Raw genomic sequence first — 17,961 nt, 5'->3', positions numbered from 1 at the left:
GGATGTCATATTACCCAGTCTTGTTGGTATGAAAACATGTATGAATCTTAAAATGCTGACGGCTCCGATTTTATTAACCTTCGATTTAAACTAATATAATTGGCTTTCGTTTTATTTTTATTTTTTTATTTATATTTTTACTTTTTATCTTCATTATTCAATATGGGGTACTTTGCTCATGTGCATAGTTGATCATAATGATATATCCGGCGTTAAAGATGATCCTAAATACAGCCAGTGGAAAACTATGTCACCAGCTGCAGGCGCGGAGTGGCTCCCACCTGAGAGTTGGGGCCTCAATTCTGAGGACCATGCATCAGACGACATGGATCAGAGCGACTATGAAAATTGGGAATATGGTAGCGACAGGAAAATTTCAACAATCAGGATCTTTCGACCAGATACCACCTATACAACTGTCAATTGTGTACTCAACATCACTGCTAGCGAGTTGAGCACCATCCTTTACAAGAAAATATTTAAGCCAGACACTTCCAAGTTTCGTCTTTATATGCTTCGTAACAATATTGGTAAGGAATCGGGGATATTGTATCATGATCGCCTGCTCTTCTTATATCAAAATAGCCGGCCATATTACATTTAACAAAAAAAAACCATGATAGTAATTGTTCTTGCGCTTGCTTCTTTGTTTTGAATCCACTTCACATCTTTACCTCTAGTTCGTCCTTTAAGCTCTCATGAAAGACCTCTCCATATTCTTCGCAAGCTTCTGATACAATATGGCTATACTGATCAAGACAAGCTCGAGGAACTATCTGGCAAGGATAATAGGTTCATTTGCCGATTTACATTTGCGGAGAATAGCGCACCTTTGACAACAGTATGTTTTTGTATATTAGCAGGTCATATCAAGCAACTAAGCAAGCTCATTATCACAGCCTAACAAAACTACGGCGTGTTTGTTTATCCTCCGTTGGCTTTTATAGGAGGCTGATTTTCCGGACATCCACAATTACGCAGATATCAATCTGGAGAGGAAGTGTCTGCCAACTATTCCTATATTCCTTTATCTCAGAGCTAAAGATATTGTTCGACTGAATATTTCACATAACCACAGGATGGAATTGCCATTGGACTTTGTTCAAAACTGCGTTGTACTGCGAGAGCTTCGCATGGCTTACAATGATCTCGACAGAGTCCCTAGTAACATACGCTCAATTATATATTTACAAGTACTGGATCTTCGTGGGAATAGGATCAGGAATCTAGAAAAGGCACGGCTGGAGGAGGCACGAGAGCTTGTCACCCTTCTGCTTCAGAGTAACCGTCTGGAAATTATTCCCGATTCATTCCAATTTGAACACCTTCGAGTTCTCAACCTCTCAACCAACAACTTTGCAGTTATGCCAGCCCCACTCTTTAAAATAACAACATTAGAAGAGTTGGATATGAGCTTCAATGAACTTACAGATATTCCTGAAGCTATCGGGCGTCTCATACGCCTCAGGAAGCTATGGTTGTTTGGCAATAGGATTGGGCCCGACCTTCCCAAGAGTATGTCTGAGCTCACTCGTTTGCGAAAGCTGGATATCCGCCAAAACGGCATCCTGAATATAGATTCCATCAACAACCTCCCGTCGCTTGAGGAACTATTAATCGATTACAACTCAAATGTTACATTGAACAACTCCTTCAAATCATTAACCAAAGCATCACTCTTCAAATGTAACATGACGAACATCAATATCAAGGGTACGGCGAATACCCTTACCTTCTTAAATATGTCTTCCAATAAGCTCTCAAATTTGGCACCGACTTTGTTTGAGCATTTATGCAGCTTGGAGGTCCTCAAATTGGATAATAACGGCATTACCTCCTTACCCGAAACAATCGCTTGTCTCAAGCGCTTGAAACACCTATCTTTATCCGCTAACCAGCTCTCGAGCATTCCTGAGGAGATTGGTCAGTTGAACTCATTACTTGAACTAGATTTACACAGCAATTGTTTAGGCGAGCTGCCTGTAGCGATTTGGCGTTGCTCTCTCATCAGCCTTAATGCTTCATCCAATTTGCTGGAGTCATTCCCTGATCCTCCAAAGGCCCAAGCCCTTCTCAATCTAAGCACCGTAGCATTGTCGACTCCAACCATGCAAAATGATGTAGATGGCTCACTTTCGACAGCCAGCGGAGGTACCTCAATGGCTACCCCCTCGCCTTCACGTACAAAGCTTCTTCCGGCGCCTCTCCAAAATACGCCATCTAGTCGCGCGCCCTACGCACCACCATTGGCCGCATCTCTGACTAACCTTTCCCTTGGCGACAATCGACTACCAGACGATGTTTTCTACCCAATATCTCATTTTACAAATCTCCTGGAGCTAAATCTCAGTCACAACTATATAGTAGAGATACCTCGTGGCAAGATTCCTAACCCAGGACATATCTTAGAATTACATCTAAGTGGCAACCAATTGACCAGCTTACCAGCAGAAGATATTGAACGACTTCGAAACTTGCGTGTGCTACATGTGAATGGCAACAAATTGACGACTCTGCCTGCTGAACTTGGTAAGATCAATAGGCTCGGGGTCCTGGATGTCGGCTGCAACATGCTCAAATACAACATTTCGAACTGGCCATACGATTGGAACTGGTATGAGAAAAAGAATAAAATATTTATAATAACAATTATAATCATACGCTTTCTTCTTGTCACATAGGCCAGAAACATACATGGTGCTGATTTGGTTTTCTTAACTTTTCATTATTTTAGGAATTGGAATTTGGAGCTCAAATATCTTAATATGTCGGGCAACAAGAGGCTACAGATCAAGAGGCAGAATGTGGAAGCCGTTCCTATCATTGCTGCAACCTCACGGCCAGGCAATCTCTCTGAATTTGGAAATCTAACAAGGCTCCGTATCTTGGGATTAATGGATGTAACACTCACAGACAATGTTCCTGAGAATTCTGCAGATAGGCGAGTCAGAACCTCCATGTCGACACTGCATAATATGTCGTACGGTATGGCAGATACTCTAGGCGACTCAGAGACGCTCTGTATCTGGGATCTTGTTCATCCAAAATTCCAAACCAAGGAAGACGAGAGCTTGTTTGGATTGTTCGATGGTCGAAATGATGAGTACCGCTCAAGCTGTAGCATGACGAATCATCTTAAGGATCGATTTGGTGTATATTTAAAGTTAGAGCTGGAGAAGCTGGAAGGTACTGACACGGTCGAAAGCGCACTTCGACGAACCTTTTTGGGACTCGATCGGGAACTCTGGCCTCTGGCAGAAGACGACGGTAAGGGGGGTGTATCCGCCTTGGTAGCGTATATCAAGGGCGTGACCTTGTATTGCGCCAATGTTGGGGACGCTGTCGCTGTGTTGGTCAAGAAGTCAGATTCGCACCAAGTTATTTCGCAAAAACATATTCCATGGAATCCAATAGAGGCCTCGAGAATTAAGCGGTCTGGTGGCTTTGTGAGCGAAAAAGGTCTTTTGAACGATGAGCTGGACATATCGAGATCATTTGGTCAGTACCACCTTGTGCCAGTCGTGAACCCCAATCCTTATATTGAAGCCACAACGTTGTCAGAGGATGATGACTTTTTGATTATGGCTTCGAACGCATTCTGGAATGTGATGTCGTATTCGACAGCCGTGGATATTGCTAAGGCCGCTAAAAGAGATTATGGGGACCTGATGTATGCATCCCAGAAATTAAGAGACATCGCCATCTCATATGGTGCTAGGGACCACATGGTTGTGATGTTGATTGGTGTTGGTGACCTGTTCAAGAAGAAGGAGCCGTCGGAGGCATTAGATTATCACCAACCTAATTACAAGAGACCCAAGCCTATTGAAGGCCCTGCTGATACCGTAAGTTACGTATTGAATGATCCAGTGCTTCATACATCGAAAGTAACTAGAATTTTTTTATTTAATGTGACATTGCTTTTATTACTATTATTGCTACCACTATCAATTAGCTAAAATATCTTAAACCTGAGATTGAGCCTCCACAAGGAGACGTAGCGATGGTATTTACCGATATCAAGAATTCGACGAAGTTATGGGAGAACATCCCAACTGCCATGCGTATTGCCATTAAAGAGCATTTTCATATTATGCGTCGACAACTGAGGTCTATTGGAGGATACGAAGTCAAGAATGAAGGAGATGCGCTCATGGCCTCCTTCTCCAGTGTTCCAGCGGCTATGCTCTGGTGCTTCAAAGTCCAAGAGCTCCTAGTTGTGGCAGATTGGCCTCAAGATATCTTGGATTCTGTAGAGTGTAGGGCTATATTTAATTCGTCAGACCCAAACCAACCAATGTATCGAGGTCTCTCTGTACGTATGGGGATTCATTGGGGTCAACCAGTCAGCGATCGAGATGCAGTGACAAGACGCATGGATTACTATGGCCCAATGGTCAATAGGGCATCTCGAATCTGCGACGCTGCAGATGGCGGTGAGATCTGTGTTAGTAGCGATGTGATCACTGTGATGCAGCATTTGTTGAATGATCCGGACTTGGAGCAGTCGGATTCCCCTCATGCGGAACATGTACGTGAACTCAAGAAGATGGGCTTTGGTGTCATTGATCTTGGTGAGAGAAAGCTCAAAGGCCTGGAAACACCCGAGAATCTGCATTTGATTTATTCGCGCCTTTTGGCCGGTCGTTTAGCTATGGACCCATCCAAAGCCATGGTTGGCAATCCTATTCTCGAGACTGTAAGTTGAATTATAGGTCGGCCACACCACGATTACCAATCAAAGATAGCAGAAATTGACCTTTTTTTTTTTTTCCTTTTTTTGGAATTTATAGCAACCTGTGGAGAACAATGTAGCAGCACTCGACCCAGCATCTCTGCAGGCGCTTCAGCTCATTTGCTTACGCTTGGAGCGACTAGCCTCTGGAGCGACTGCTCAATATGGCCGCGTCTCTGATCAGAGTCTTGCACATCTATCCTTACCCATCAAAGACAATGCAGACCAAGGTGATCTGGCGCGTATCGCCGAGAATTATATTACTCGAATTGAGAATTGTTTCTCGCAACTTTACATGAGCAAAGCAGGCTACTTTGTAGATGTTTTCGAGTCTCTCGGAAAGGCAATTGACACAGATCCAGCTTATATATTGCGAGCATTGCAGATGTATGTCAGCATCATGGGCGGGCTGGACTCCCCAACACTTTTGTAGAAAGCGGACCTTTTTTTTTTTGCTTGTTTTGTTTTGTTTCAGTGTAAACATTCTGTGTTTTTACTTTATTTATTTTTCTTTTTAACGTAGAATTTACCATTCATGTTATTCATCTCATGTCTAATAATATTTTTAACCCTAATAAAACACATTTTACGTTGATACTACCTTTGAATTTTACTTTTTTTTGCGATGAGTGGTGGAATTTTTATTTCCATCATTTGCGATACTTTAATATTCGTAATATACATTTTGCATCATTGCCGCATAACATGATGCTCATTCATTTTCTATGCTTATTTACACAAAGCAAAGTCGAATCAATTTCCCATCAAATATAAACAATGCGTTTTGCATTGGTTGAAAAAGACCACGCGCGTTAGATGAACACGTTCCTGAGCAAGGAACGTTACACAAAAAAATTGGACAACTAAAAGAATCGAATACTGCCACCTTCTCTGTCGGGAACGGACCCTGTGACATGATACCATAGATAGGAATAACTACTTCGTTAGGAATACTTATAATTCTGGGAGACTTGAATAAAAGGAGGACTGCTCGCAGGATCTCAGCATCATATTTATCACAGCACACACGCTATCATACTATCATACAAATAATACACTTGATATCACTAAAAAATAAAAAATAAAAATGAGACACTCCTTTGAATGCGACGGTGTCAAATACCTGATTACTCTTGCAGTGTCTCTTAACGAGACAGGTCATACTAGTGAGCCTGAATTCGAAGTGCTCTGCGATGAAGGCATTACAGCAGGCGCCGTCATCAACTGGATAATATTCACCATTTCCTGGGTCCCTTTGGCTCTTTACTTCCTACTTTTCATATTAAGTGGACTGTACTCCATGGGCAAATGGTTACTATTGCGAATAGAAGATCGCTACTATGAATCAGTCGAACCATGGCTTCAGCGGCGCCGCGAAGCCGCCAAGATGAAAAAGAAAAAGAAGGACGATAATAACAATAGGGTTGCTGTTGGCTCGTATAACTTGTCACTATCAATTCCTATGTCCTTAGATGACAGTGCATCAATCAACTCTGGAACCACAGTTAACGAAGATATAGTCCTAGACATGAGCCATGGAAACCAGCACCATAGTGGAGCTCAGACTGCTGCTATCCCCGCTATCACTACTATAATCATCAATACTGCTGCTACTGCTACTGCTACTGCTACTTCTACTACCGCTATGCGAAACTTGACCTTCTTTGGAAGATTCGCCCAATTCTTTGGTCGGAGGCATCGACGTACTAGTGATCCATGCGCCTCTGAAGGCTTACAGGCTGTACCCGAGATGAGAGACATTGATTCCAGTGCTGCGTATATTGATACACCCGTTACAGAAGGGATGAAGGAGGGAACTGCCACTTATCTGGATATTAAGTCCTAATATATTCTCACGTGAGTGACATTACTTTTGTTCATTTTTGTAAACAAGTGACTGGGCACAAAAAAAAAAAAAAAAAAAATGGGAGGACACATGCTGTTCAGAGTGTTTCATTCATTCATTGTTCAGTCTGTTACCCTTAGTCCTTTATCCACCTCATTTCACTTGACTTCATTTCAACTTTGCTTGTTCTTTGCACTTATTTGAAAAATATTAGTACAGGAACAGAATATTTCTTTCACTTTTATACACAACTCTTCTATCCTTAGCCTTTACACAATGAGTACCATGGTTGGTCAGCTCACTGTACAGGGCACTATGCTCTCCACGCCCAACGCACCTCGCTCTACACTCTTCACCTGTCTAGCCTGCCAAGTAGCATTCAAGACTGCGGATATCCAACGAGAGCACTATCGTTCAGATTGGCATCGCTACAATCTAAAGCGCAAAATGGTAGAATTGCCTCCTGTCAGCGCAGAATTGTTCTCACAAAAGGTTCTAGCACAACAACAAAAGACTGCTGAGGATATGGCTGCAGCTACTGCTGGGAACAGCAACAACAATGAATGCAAGGCTTGTCGAAAGTCATACTCGTCTGATAACGCTTACCAGAACCATCTTGTTTCCAAGAAGCACAAGGAGATGGAGGCCAAAATCAAAGCAAATCCTCGTCCTGAGAAGAAGAAGCAACCTGTTGATGAGGAGAGTGATATCGACTCCATTACCTCGAAAATCACTGTAGATCTATCAGTGACTGACGATACAACTTTGGAAGAGATGAATGAGATTATGGATAAAAAGATTGAGAGCGCCATCCGTCTGGAACCAACGGACTGTTTGTTCTGTACTGAGAAGGCAGAGACTTTTGAAAGGTAAAAAGAAAAAAGAACTTTACTTCAGCCAATTGAATCTTTTTTCGAATACTTTTATTGTTTAGAGTTTGGAGATGAAACTAACGCTGGTCTGTTTGTTTTTTGATGGCAAATGATTTCTTATCTCTCTGTTTAAAACAGCAATGTTGAGCATATGACTAAGAAGCATGGATTATTCATTCCCGATATCGAATACCTAGTTGATCTGGAGGGATTGATCAAATATTTGGGCGAGAAGATCTCTGTTGGAAACATTTGTTTATACTGCAATGGTAAAGGTCGTCAGATCAAATCTTTGGAAGCTGTTCGAAAGCATATGATCGACAAAGGTCATTGTAAGATTCCCTATGATACAGAGGCAGAGATGATGGAGATTGTGGACTTTTATGATTTCAGATCTTCGTATCCGGAGGAACAACAACGCAAGATGTTGGAGGCAGCGGAGAGAGCCGATCGAGGTGAGGCCAGCGTTGAGGATGAAGAAGAATTAGAGTTGTTGAATGAGGAGATTGCAGGCTCGGGCGCTCGTTTAGGTGATGATGATATGGAGCTGATTTTACCCTCGGGAGCCAGACTGGGACACAGATCCTTGAATAAATACTATAAGCAGAATGTCAGGCCTGAAGAGGTAAGAACAAGATGTTATACCAAAAAAAAAAAAAAAAAAAAAAAAAAAAAAAAAACTACACCTGTTTAGCAAAATTTTATATTGTATTCCCTTATTCTAATCCTACAATGATTGTCATTGTAAAATATTTCATAGACTCGGGACTCTGTTTTGATCAACCGTTTGTTGACCCATTACACCGACCATATGGGCTACGACCTGGCATTGTCAAAGACCAAGACGCGCTCAGAGCGTGGACAGGCATTGGTAGCACGGAATGAAGGCGAGGCTCGATGGGCGCATAAGCAAACATCTACATTTAAAGATTTCCGAAGGATTGAGGAGCATAAAGCCCGTGTGGGACAGAAGCAAAATAAGCTACAGAAGCACTACCGCGAACAAATTTTGTAATTCTCTTTTTCCTTTTCTTTCCCTTGTCATTTTACTCTTATGATGATCTTCATAGCATATCATTTTCAACTCGTTTCAAAAAGAAGAAAAAAAAGCTTGTATATCACTTGTCACTATATAAATACAGGCATTAAATAAAATTTGTTGGAGCATTTTTTTTAAAGCTTGTGTTGACAAGACGTGCATAGATGGGGGATCTTAACCTTCATCGCATTGAATTTGTCCTGCGAGTCCGCTCGTAATAATGTCACTCATACAGTCAGTGATCTAAGCTGGAGATCACTCCTAATTTTTACCGGCCCTTAATAACCAAAATTATTTTCAGTGGCAATCCCATAATGTGGTGTGGCTGATGAACAAATCGTGAAACGCGATTTTAACACAACCAGCAGCCAAAATACATCAACTCTGCTTTCCGTCATTCCATCGAAAGATCAAAAAATAAAAATAGGCTGTTTTGAACAAAGAGTGTTTTTTTTTTTTTTTTTGAGGAGCGTACCTGAGGTTTTTAATAATCTTTTTTAGTGCTTAAAAGAAAAAAAAAGTATTATTTATACCAGAGTAGAGTTTCTTTGATCAATTCTGAAAGCAAAGCTGTTGTGAAAGGATGGCACCATTACAAAAAAGTGCCTCAGACGAGGCTGGATTCAAAAGGCTGGTTGAGCTTGAGGCTGAATATAGGACACAACGCCCGCCTGACCAACTTTATGCGATTGCATCTTTTCCACGGCTATTTGACGAGTTTCCCTATCCAGTCATCATCAATGCAGGCATTTTGAAGCTGGCAGATTATTTTCGACAGAGGTAACAAAAAAATGGGAAAAATGAAAAAAAGGCATGGGGCATTTACTGTCAACTAACGTAAAGATACCACTTCTGCACCATGGTTAGTAATAACATCCAGAGACATGCAATTCTACAAGTCTTTATGAAAAGCCAGACTCATTTGAAAAAGGTCATCAATGTTGAAGAAACTATCAAGCGTATCTCACCCATGCTTCAATCTACCGATCCATTGGCACGTGCTATTACTCTTCGGTAATGAGTGTATCTGACGTGGTAACTTTACAAGCATGCAACCTAAACCAACGTCCCGTAGCTTTTTCTTTCTTTCTTTCTTTTTTCAAAAAAAAAAAAAAAAAAAAAAAAAAAAATTCTTTGGCTCACCGATCTTGTTATATGATTTTTTTATTGGTAGGGTCCTTGGAGGCATGGCAACAATTGTCTCTGATCGGATCGATGTATACCATAAGTAAGGACCTAGATTCTTGAATGAAAATCTTGCTTTTTTTCTTACAGCAGTAGTTAAATTTAACAGCGCATTCCGTGGCAGATCATTTAATTTTATTTTTTTCCGTGTGTATTATACATAAATAGAGTCATTCATTCATTGGATTCTTCAGAAGCAATGGAAGTCAGTGCAGCAGTTTATGCTGCGGATATGATTTGTTCCCAGTCTCAACGGTTCTGTGCCATCTTCTCAGGAAAGCTAGCATTTATGGTCCGCGATACTACAAAAACGCCATTGCCGCTCCGAAGGCGATTGATCAGGATTTTTGGACACATGTTTGGAGACATTACATTAGCTAGACTGGTAAGCAGGAGGAATATTTGTCTTCTATTAAAAAAAAAAAAAAAAAAAAAAAATGCTGAAATACTATTTCCGTCATATCCGCTGTTTCTAGGCAAGAAAAACATGTCTGGACATCTTGGAGCTCAGTCAGGACACCGAATATACCATTGCAATTCTGAAGACGCTGACTCGTCTTGCATCACACTCGTTAGTAGATGTTAATCAACAAATTGATTTGTTACTTCAGTGGACAAAGGATTCTCGACCAGGAATTCGTCGTGTTTCCTTGACGTGCTTAGGCTTGCTCGCGCAAAAAAATATCGAGTTTAGTCCGAATCAGATCCAGGTACCAGCTTATGCTGTTCGCTTTTCAGCATTCTTTTTTTTTTTTTTTTTTTTTTTTTTTTTGTCATCTAACCCCGTGCAATCTTAATGCTATTTTTTTTTTTAATCTCTTCCCTTAAAAAATGATATTAGGCGATTTTCAACATCGCATCAAATTCCAAGGATGGAAAGACGGTACTCAAGGCTATGCTGGCAATCCACAAAATTTTTCACATGACCTGCGCTATCACATCCATTTCACTTACGGAAACCGGCGCAGAGACAATAAAGGGTTATATTCAAACATGTCTTCAGATCCTTGAGCGTTCCTTCTCTTCCGACTCACTCTTGGAATCCTCAGCCACAGCCACAACAGCAGCAACGGCAGTAGCAGAACCAGGATCCTCGACAATAACAACGTTATATCATACAACTTCATGGTCAAAGCCCGTTGTGCTGGAATGTTATTCTGTTTTAACTGTACTCCTCCCTTATTGCCATCAATTCAATATCCGGGAGTCTTTTTCTGAGACTGAGGCTGGAAATATGTTCAATAACTCAACCAAGACTGTTACGCAATCTATGAAGCAGTTCCTAATCTGTATATTGTCACAAGGCGGTGGAGTTGTGCATGGTGTTGCTGATGGTGGCTCAAAGTCAGATCAACTGTCTTCTGAAAATGTTGCGCAAGCCAGAATAGTACTTTGGTCACTTCTGGTTCTTACAATTGAGGAAGGCTCTGGTATTGACGATCTGCTTGAGACAGTTTTAGAATGGGTTGTTACTTACACAGGTAATGCCGGTGATGAATTTTAATAATGCTAAAGGAAGGAAATAACTTCGGGTCAAATTTGAAGAAAATCGAATTTAACCAATACTAACATCTATTGTTATTGCTAATGTATAGATTCTTCGACGCTTCTAGCAAGAGCATTACTACAAATTGCACGGCAACAACCCAGGAAGGCGAGCGCATTTCATAGCAGAATGGTTAAATATTTGGAAGACAATGTGGATACACCTGATACCCAGACATTTGTAAGAATTATCTTTTTTTTTTTTTTTTTTTTTTCATCGAATATTAAAAAAAAAAAAAAAAAAAAAAAAAAACTAATTTTTCCTAAAATACAATGGCACTCAGATTTTGGTGTACAGAGCACTTCTTGAATCCACTATCCCTTCTCATGGAGTTCGTCGTAGTTCAGGCGCCGCTGTTGCTGCTGCCACTACTGCTACTACTACTGCTGTAGCTATTGAGTGCATTGAGTCTTTTGAAATGCGGATGACGCGGATCTTGGAGCAGTTTGGCAAAATGGACATGTTGGAACATTATACGCGGAACCATTGGGAGCTGTACCAATTAGCGCGCTACTCACTGCAGACAGGTTGGCCATCATTAGCGTTAGTTGCTCTCAAGAACCAGGAGAAAAATGCCAAAAGTGTTTCTTCATCATTATGGCTGATGACAGAGCATACAATGGCATTGATCGAGAGTTCATTGCAATCAGGAGCTGCCTTCGGAGACCAGGACGATAGTGAGCGGTTAGACTTGTGCCCTCAGAAGCAGATGTACACCAAGGTTATATCTTGCCTCGAGGTAAAAAAAAAAAAAAAAAAAAAAAAAAAAAAAGCTACGGTATTGCACATATAGGGACCCTCGCTCACTCATATTCTCATTTGCTTGTATTTACCATTGTTCTAGGAACTCGAAGCCCATCAAGTGGATAGATCATTCCATCTTCATTACTGCGAGCTACGCCGTCGATACCTGGATACTTGTCAGTCCACAATTGGGACACTTCGGTTACTCTCTATGACGCTTTCATCAGAACGTTTACAAGAACAACAGAATCCTCAAATATATCCAGAGGACGAGCTGGCACTTTATCAATGTGCGGATCAATTTAACAGCTTAGCACATGAGTACACAGTTCTGCGGACCTGTGTTGCTCCAGCGATACCGTCAACGTCAACGTCAACATCGTCATCTTCCACCCTAGGCTTTACTTTAGCATCAGCAAAAAGACCATTATCGTCTGGTCAACAACAATCAGATGGCGCTATTGAAGTGTTGCAGACAATGTGCTTAGTGGTAGCATATGCGATCCAACGAGCCGCAAAGGTCTTGGGCAACTATGGCAGCTCCGCCAAGTCGAAGAAGCTGAGATTGGGACAAACTGATACAGACACAGACATGGATGGGGATGCAGATGTGTTTGATATCGACCCACTCTTAATTCCTCTGCTCTACCTTCAGAATCAAAAACAGCAACAGCAACGACACGGAAGTCAAAGCGGGGAAGGCGGTTCTAAGAGCATTTTGGAAGCGTTCAAGATCTCGACTGGGATGATGCTAGGTTTTATGAACAAGAACATGGTCGGATCAGGCATAGATGATATTGAGGTAATGTCTGATATTTGGCAAAAACGAAACAAATGCCTTGTTAAACTATCAAAAAAAGCTGACATGCCTTTTTTTTTTTTTTTTTTTTTTTTTTTTTCAGAGGAGTATTTCGTTAGTGCGGCAATTTATTTCCAGTTTCATCTCCTTCCCAATCCCAATTCCTCAAGAATTCTTTGTCTCCTCTCAATCCAAACAAGCAATCAGCACTTGATGACTCTTCTTTCACAATAGCATACATCGTGCGAGCACTAATAAATGAATATTTCAACGCTTTTATCTTTATTTCCTGTAACATAAAGGACGGCCTCCTTTTACTTTTTTCTTTTTTTTCCTTCATCTGTAGCCACTATTTCTACTCCTATATCTCTTATATAGCTCTTTTTTTTTTTTTTTTTTTTTTTTTTTTAGTTAGAGTCATTGAATGTTCTGAACTTTTCTTCGATCTCCTTGTAAAGGCTCGAGTACTTCCCACGCAAGACCTCCTCTCCATCTTCAGGATCTTCAAATTTCATTGAGCTGAGTTTGTAGACTAAATCACCCAATGATTCTCTGAGCTTTGCCCAAGTGACGTTCTGTGACGCTTCAACAGTATGAACAGCCTGATCATAGAAGAACAGCATGTTGCGGAGCATCCATACAGTCTTATAGAAGGGGCAGTAACGGTCATAGTTCGAGTATCCGTTTTGTTGTAAGAAATCATCGTTCAACAATTTGGCGACTTCCAACACAATCTTGTCCTTCTCTGCCAATGCGGACTTGCCGACCAATTGAACAATCTCTGACAAATCCTGTTCTTCTTGCAAGATCTCACGTGTCTTATTACGCAATGAAATAAATTCTGGATCTTCCTTCTCATAGAACTGTGCCAATACATTTGTATACTTTGAGTATGACAGGGACCAGTTGATCGAAGGGAAATGTTTGCGCTGAGCCAACTTCTTATCCAGACCCCAGAACACTTGTACAATACCCAACGTCGACTGTGTGACAGGATCAGCAAAATCTCCTCCTGGAGGAGAGACAGCTCCAACAACTGAAACAGATCCCTCACGCTTAGGGTTACCCAAACAGATAACCTTTCCTGCACGCTCATAGAACGAAGCGAGACGAGCTCCCAAATATGCAGGATAACCACTATCAGCAGGCATTTCTGCCAAACGACCTGAAATCTCACGAAGAGCCTCAGCCCAACGAGAAGTAGAGTCTGCCATCATGGCGACGTTCTTGCCCTGATCACGGAAATATTCTGATAAAGTAATACCAGTGTAGATAGAAGCTTCACGAGCAGCGACTGGCATGTTGGATGTGTTTGCCACCAGCGTAGTTCTCTTCATAATAGATTCTTGGCGATCACCAATCTGGATGGATAATTGAGGGAAATCCATCAAGACTTCAGCCATCTCATTTCCACGCTCACCACTATTGTTTTTTTGTTGTAATAAAAAGTGTTAACAACCCACCTATTGACCTCAAAAAAAAAAAAAAAAAGTCATGTATCCAACAAGCAATAACAACCATACCATCCAACATAGATAATAATATCTGAATTAGAGTACTTGGACAAGGACTGAGAAATCACAGTCTTTCCGCATCCGAAAGCTCCAGGAATAGCAGTAGTACCTCCTTGGACGCAACTAATTAGTGCCAGTTTTTTTTTTTTTTTTTTTTTTTTTTTTTTTGTTTGTTTGTTTGTTTGACAGGTCAGATTAAGTCCATTTAATGCAATTAGCATCAGCACCGACATAGGCATCGAATTACATTAACACAACAACTTACGGGAAAAGAGCATCCAAAACACGCTGCCCAGTCAACAATGGGTAATCGGCAATGAGCTTCTCAGCAACAGGGCGAGGTGTACGGACAGGCCATGTGTGCATCATTGTGTACTCATGCCTCTCGCCGTTAAACTCAACTTCCAGAACCTTGTCTTCCAAGGTGTATGAGCCCTTTTCAGCAATATAAGTAATAGTTCCGCGAGCACGAGGAGGAAGAGTGATCAAGTGATTTGTGACCAAACTATTCTCATAGACAGCACCAAAAGCATCACCTCCTGTAATGTGGTCGCCGACCTGTCAAGGTGGATAGGAACGTCGAAAGAGAACGGAGATTTATGAGATGATAGATAATAGCACGTCATGATAGTGATAATAATAGCCAGACATCTCTGAAACCTCCCCCCCCCCTCAAAATATTCATTATTCTCTTTAGTGAAAAGGAAAAAAATAGTAATTTTTACCTTGTAGTTTTGAGGAACAAAATCCCAAGAGATCTTTCTTTCCAAAGCGACGGTTGAGATACCACGGGGAATGTAAATACTCTCAGATAAATCGCTAATGGCCTATTTTTATCAATAATAAATAATGCAGAATACCCCAATGTTCATTCACCCAGCGTTAGAATAAGGATTGGTCATGCATCATCTTCTCCATACACTTGTACTTGCACATTTGCAGAAACTCGCTTCATTGTACCTTCAAAGGACGCTGAATACCGTCATAAATGTTGCTCATAAGACCAGGCCCCAACTCGACAGACAAGGGTTTACCAGTACGAAGGACAGGATCACCAACAGTCAGTCCAGCTATCAAAAAAAAAAAAAAAAAAAAAAAAAAACAAAGCGAGCAAATTGGATCAATACAGAGGCAAATAATATGACTCTCTATTAGATCAACTTGAAAAAGAAAAAAAATAAAAATCTCATGAGACGTCACGTACAGGTTTCTTCATAGACCTGGATAGTGGCCTTTTGCCCGTCAATACGAATGACCTCTCCAACCAATTCATCGTGACCTACACGAACCTATTAGGGCAAGAAAAATGATTATAAGAAAATGCCAATGAATAAACCATAAATAAAACAGGGTATGTATTTAATTAGCTCAAGTGAATATTGGTCCATATTCTCATGACCATGGAACCTACCAACTCGTACATAGCAGCTCCGTGCATGTTATCGGCGATGACGACTACGAATTGATACAAGTTTTTTTATACATATATAACAGATGATCGTGTTGGTTAAGCTCCAATTATCGTGAAAAAAAAAAAAAATAAAAATAAAAATAAAAAGATGCCTGATTGATCTGCTTGAATATTCACATCAACTGCGATATTGCGTGATATCGTTGATCGTACCTGGACCTGACACGCCATAAACGTATCCAAAATCCTTCTCATTCTCGTGGTCCGAGATCTTGATGAGGTTTTTTTTCGCATTGCTCAAAGCTCCAGCCTAAACACACAAAAAAAAAATAAAAAAAAATAAAAAAAGGGGGGGGGGAAAGCATGAAGTCAGGTTGTAGGTCAGATGCAAGGTCAGCGGAACCATGCCATGCAAACTGTGACGCCGAAATGCACTAACAAACATCCCCTTTCATTCGCGTAAAAATAATAATAATGATATTTTTACCATGTTGACGTTGTCAAGTGAAAAGATATCCTAATAATTGAAGTGATGCTTGTTATGTTTTTCAACTATCAAGTAAAGTTGAAAGAAAAAGAAGAAAAATCGCGTCTGTGAATGATTTTCTATTTTTTCCACGGGCTAAGACTCTTGACACCATGTGTTGTCAAAAGAGGTCAAAACATTTGTCTTTTTTTTTTTTTTGTACCTCTGAAATGTGCTTTCCTCTCGAACTGAAATGAAAGTAAGGAATTGAAGAAGACAGAGTCAATGATTGTGTGTTTGTGTGAGTGGCAGGGAGAGAGGGAAGATAGGGAAGTTGAGTGGAGTTTGGAAGAAAAGAAAAGAGGCAATTGTACAGGGGTACGGGGTGAATGTTAGTCTGTTAGTTTGACAGTCGAATAGCCAGGTTGCATTGACCTGGATACAGCCACGAAATTGAAAATCGTGACGGATTCACCTTCACGTGATTTGCTTTCTTTGAACTGAACAAGTAGTGTCCCAGTCTTTCGATCCTTCAGTGGCCTCGGCACTCGATAGTTTCTCCTTATTGTCTTCTCTGCGCTAATCTCTGAATCCCTGTCCTTTTAGACTTTCAGCTTACGGCTGGCAATCCAGTTACGGAGAGCTAATACCCTTGAGGTGAAAGGTCAAACAGATTATTTAGGGCCGATCCTGACTTATTCCAACTGAGGCACAGGCCGCGGTACCTGGGGGCATAGCAAGGCTGAAAACTATGGTAAAGCTAGAGATGAACCATAAACCTTTCCATATTTTTAGGCTGGTATCTTAGTCCGGAAACGTATAAGAGAAGGCAAACACGGTACATCAATACTTCTTGAGTTTGAGAAACCCTCTGGATAAATGACTTCACTTGAAGCCATTCTCAAAAAATATATGTAGGCTATCATGCTTTCCAAAAAAAAGTGGGAGAATAAAAAGTGGATCGTAACTTGCTCCAACTCAAACCCCGAGCAATCATATCTTAAACAGTAACGACACTGAAATCTTTCTTTGGCATATGTCGTTAGAGGAATGGACAGTATTCCTTCATCTTCAAATAGGCGTCCCAATACCTTTGTTGCAACAAATGGTTAGGATAGACTGTCTGTGCGTTTTCCTTGTGGTCAAAGAGTACTTCCTTGAGAGTTTCGTTCCAGTTTTCGATTAGGCTCTTGATGCTAGCAGCTTGGTAAAGCAGACAAGAGTTGGATGTAAACTTGGATTTGTGGTCTATAACCAGCACAATGAAGATGACAAACGCAAAAGCGGACATCAGCTACGAAGCGCCAAAGGTAGGTATATCAGAAAAGACAGCTCTTTCTCCTGCACTCATCCTCAATCCTGTCTCAAGATATACTTCTTTAGCAAGCTATCGAGCAAGTGGATGAAAGACAACTTTGAGCAAAAACAACGGTTAGCAGCCCTCGAGCCTCATCAAGTCCCCGAAGTAATACCAGGCTTGGATCGAGTGCGAGAATTGAGCTAAGTCTTTAAAACCTATCCACAAAACCGCTTTTTTTCCCTCTAATCAGGCCACACCCGTACAACTAACTGCCTCTTCGAATTTACTTGAAAACTCGACATGAAATAGACTGCGAACTTCAGTACATATAGCTTCAAGTCCTTCAACCTAGATACTATGAGGAATGATCTTCACAAATAAAACTTTTCAAGCCTTACTAGAAAGTGGCAGGTCTTTGAAGATTACCATGAAACGCTCATCTAGTCATCAGCAGAAAATGAGGATTTTTGGATGCTCATATCCACGCGATGGGTGTCCTCACCA

The 17,961-nt window shown here is 41.0% G+C and overlaps 5 protein-coding genes across 5 annotated transcripts; 4 read left to right on the top strand and 1 right to left on the bottom strand.

The window, feature by feature from the left end:
- Positions 1 to 325: 325 nt before the first annotated feature.
- Positions 326 to 4,708, top strand: BCR41DRAFT_311419 (hypothetical protein; the record flags this gene model as incomplete). Its single annotated transcript, XM_022021034.1, has 5 exons — positions 326 to 530; positions 681 to 851; positions 982 to 2,614; positions 2,735 to 3,854; positions 3,956 to 4,708. 5 exons carry the CDS (start codon positions 326 to 328, stop codon positions 4,706 to 4,708), a joined length of 3,882 nt encoding a protein of 1,293 aa, XP_021877720.1.
- A 1,114-nt stretch (positions 4,709 to 5,822) lies between these two features.
- Positions 5,823 to 6,581, top strand: BCR41DRAFT_399997 (hypothetical protein; the record flags this gene model as incomplete). The annotated part of the gene is made up of 1 exon (XM_022029110.1): positions 5,823 to 6,581. One exon carries the CDS (start codon positions 5,823 to 5,825, stop codon positions 6,579 to 6,581), a length of 759 nt encoding a protein of 252 aa, XP_021877719.1.
- A 102-nt stretch (positions 6,582 to 6,683) lies between these two features.
- On the top strand, positions 6,684 to 8,652 carry BCR41DRAFT_326886 (C2H2 type zinc-finger-domain-containing protein). The gene is made up of 3 exons (XM_022021635.1): positions 6,684 to 7,450; positions 7,592 to 8,078; positions 8,214 to 8,652. The coding sequence occupies exons 1-3, from the start codon at positions 6,858 to 6,860 to the stop codon at positions 8,466 to 8,468; spliced, it is 1,335 nt and encodes a 444-aa protein (XP_021877718.1). The 5' UTR covers positions 6,684 to 6,857; the 3' UTR covers positions 8,469 to 8,652.
- A 699-nt stretch (positions 8,653 to 9,351) lies between these two features.
- Positions 9,352 to 13,039, top strand: BCR41DRAFT_389129 (hypothetical protein; the record flags this gene model as incomplete). Its single annotated transcript, XM_022028091.1, has 9 exons — positions 9,352 to 9,506; positions 9,667 to 9,720; positions 9,846 to 10,062; positions 10,154 to 10,387; positions 10,519 to 11,158; positions 11,273 to 11,403; positions 11,507 to 11,962; positions 12,068 to 12,769; positions 12,870 to 13,039. 9 exons carry the CDS (start codon positions 9,352 to 9,354, stop codon positions 12,978 to 12,980), a joined length of 2,700 nt encoding a protein of 899 aa, XP_021877717.1. The 3' UTR covers positions 12,981 to 13,039.
- A 134-nt stretch (positions 13,040 to 13,173) lies between these two features.
- BCR41DRAFT_340648 (V-type proton ATPase catalytic subunit A) lies at positions 13,174 to 16,555 on the bottom strand (the record flags this gene model as incomplete). The annotated part of the gene is made up of 10 exons (XM_022022204.1): positions 16,381 to 16,555; positions 16,179 to 16,243; positions 15,905 to 16,001; positions 15,692 to 15,735; positions 15,485 to 15,569; positions 15,241 to 15,350; positions 15,006 to 15,107; positions 14,546 to 14,838; positions 14,290 to 14,403; positions 13,174 to 14,188 (listed from the first exon to the last, which is right to left on the bottom strand). The coding sequence occupies exons 2-10, from the start codon at positions 16,179 to 16,181 to the stop codon at positions 13,174 to 13,176; spliced, it is 1,863 nt and encodes a 620-aa protein (XP_021877716.1). The 5' UTR covers positions 16,182 to 16,243; positions 16,381 to 16,555.
- Positions 16,556 to 17,961: the final 1,406 nt, after the last annotated feature.

Source organism: Lobosporangium transversale, assembly GCF_002105155.1.
Source record: "Lobosporangium transversale strain NRRL 3116 chromosome Unknown BCR41scaffold_44, whole genome shotgun sequence".
Lineage (NCBI taxonomy): Eukaryota > Fungi > Mortierellomycota > Mortierellomycetes > Mortierellales > Mortierellaceae > Lobosporangium > Lobosporangium transversale.
This window is presented reverse-complemented; position numbering and strand designations above follow the sequence as displayed.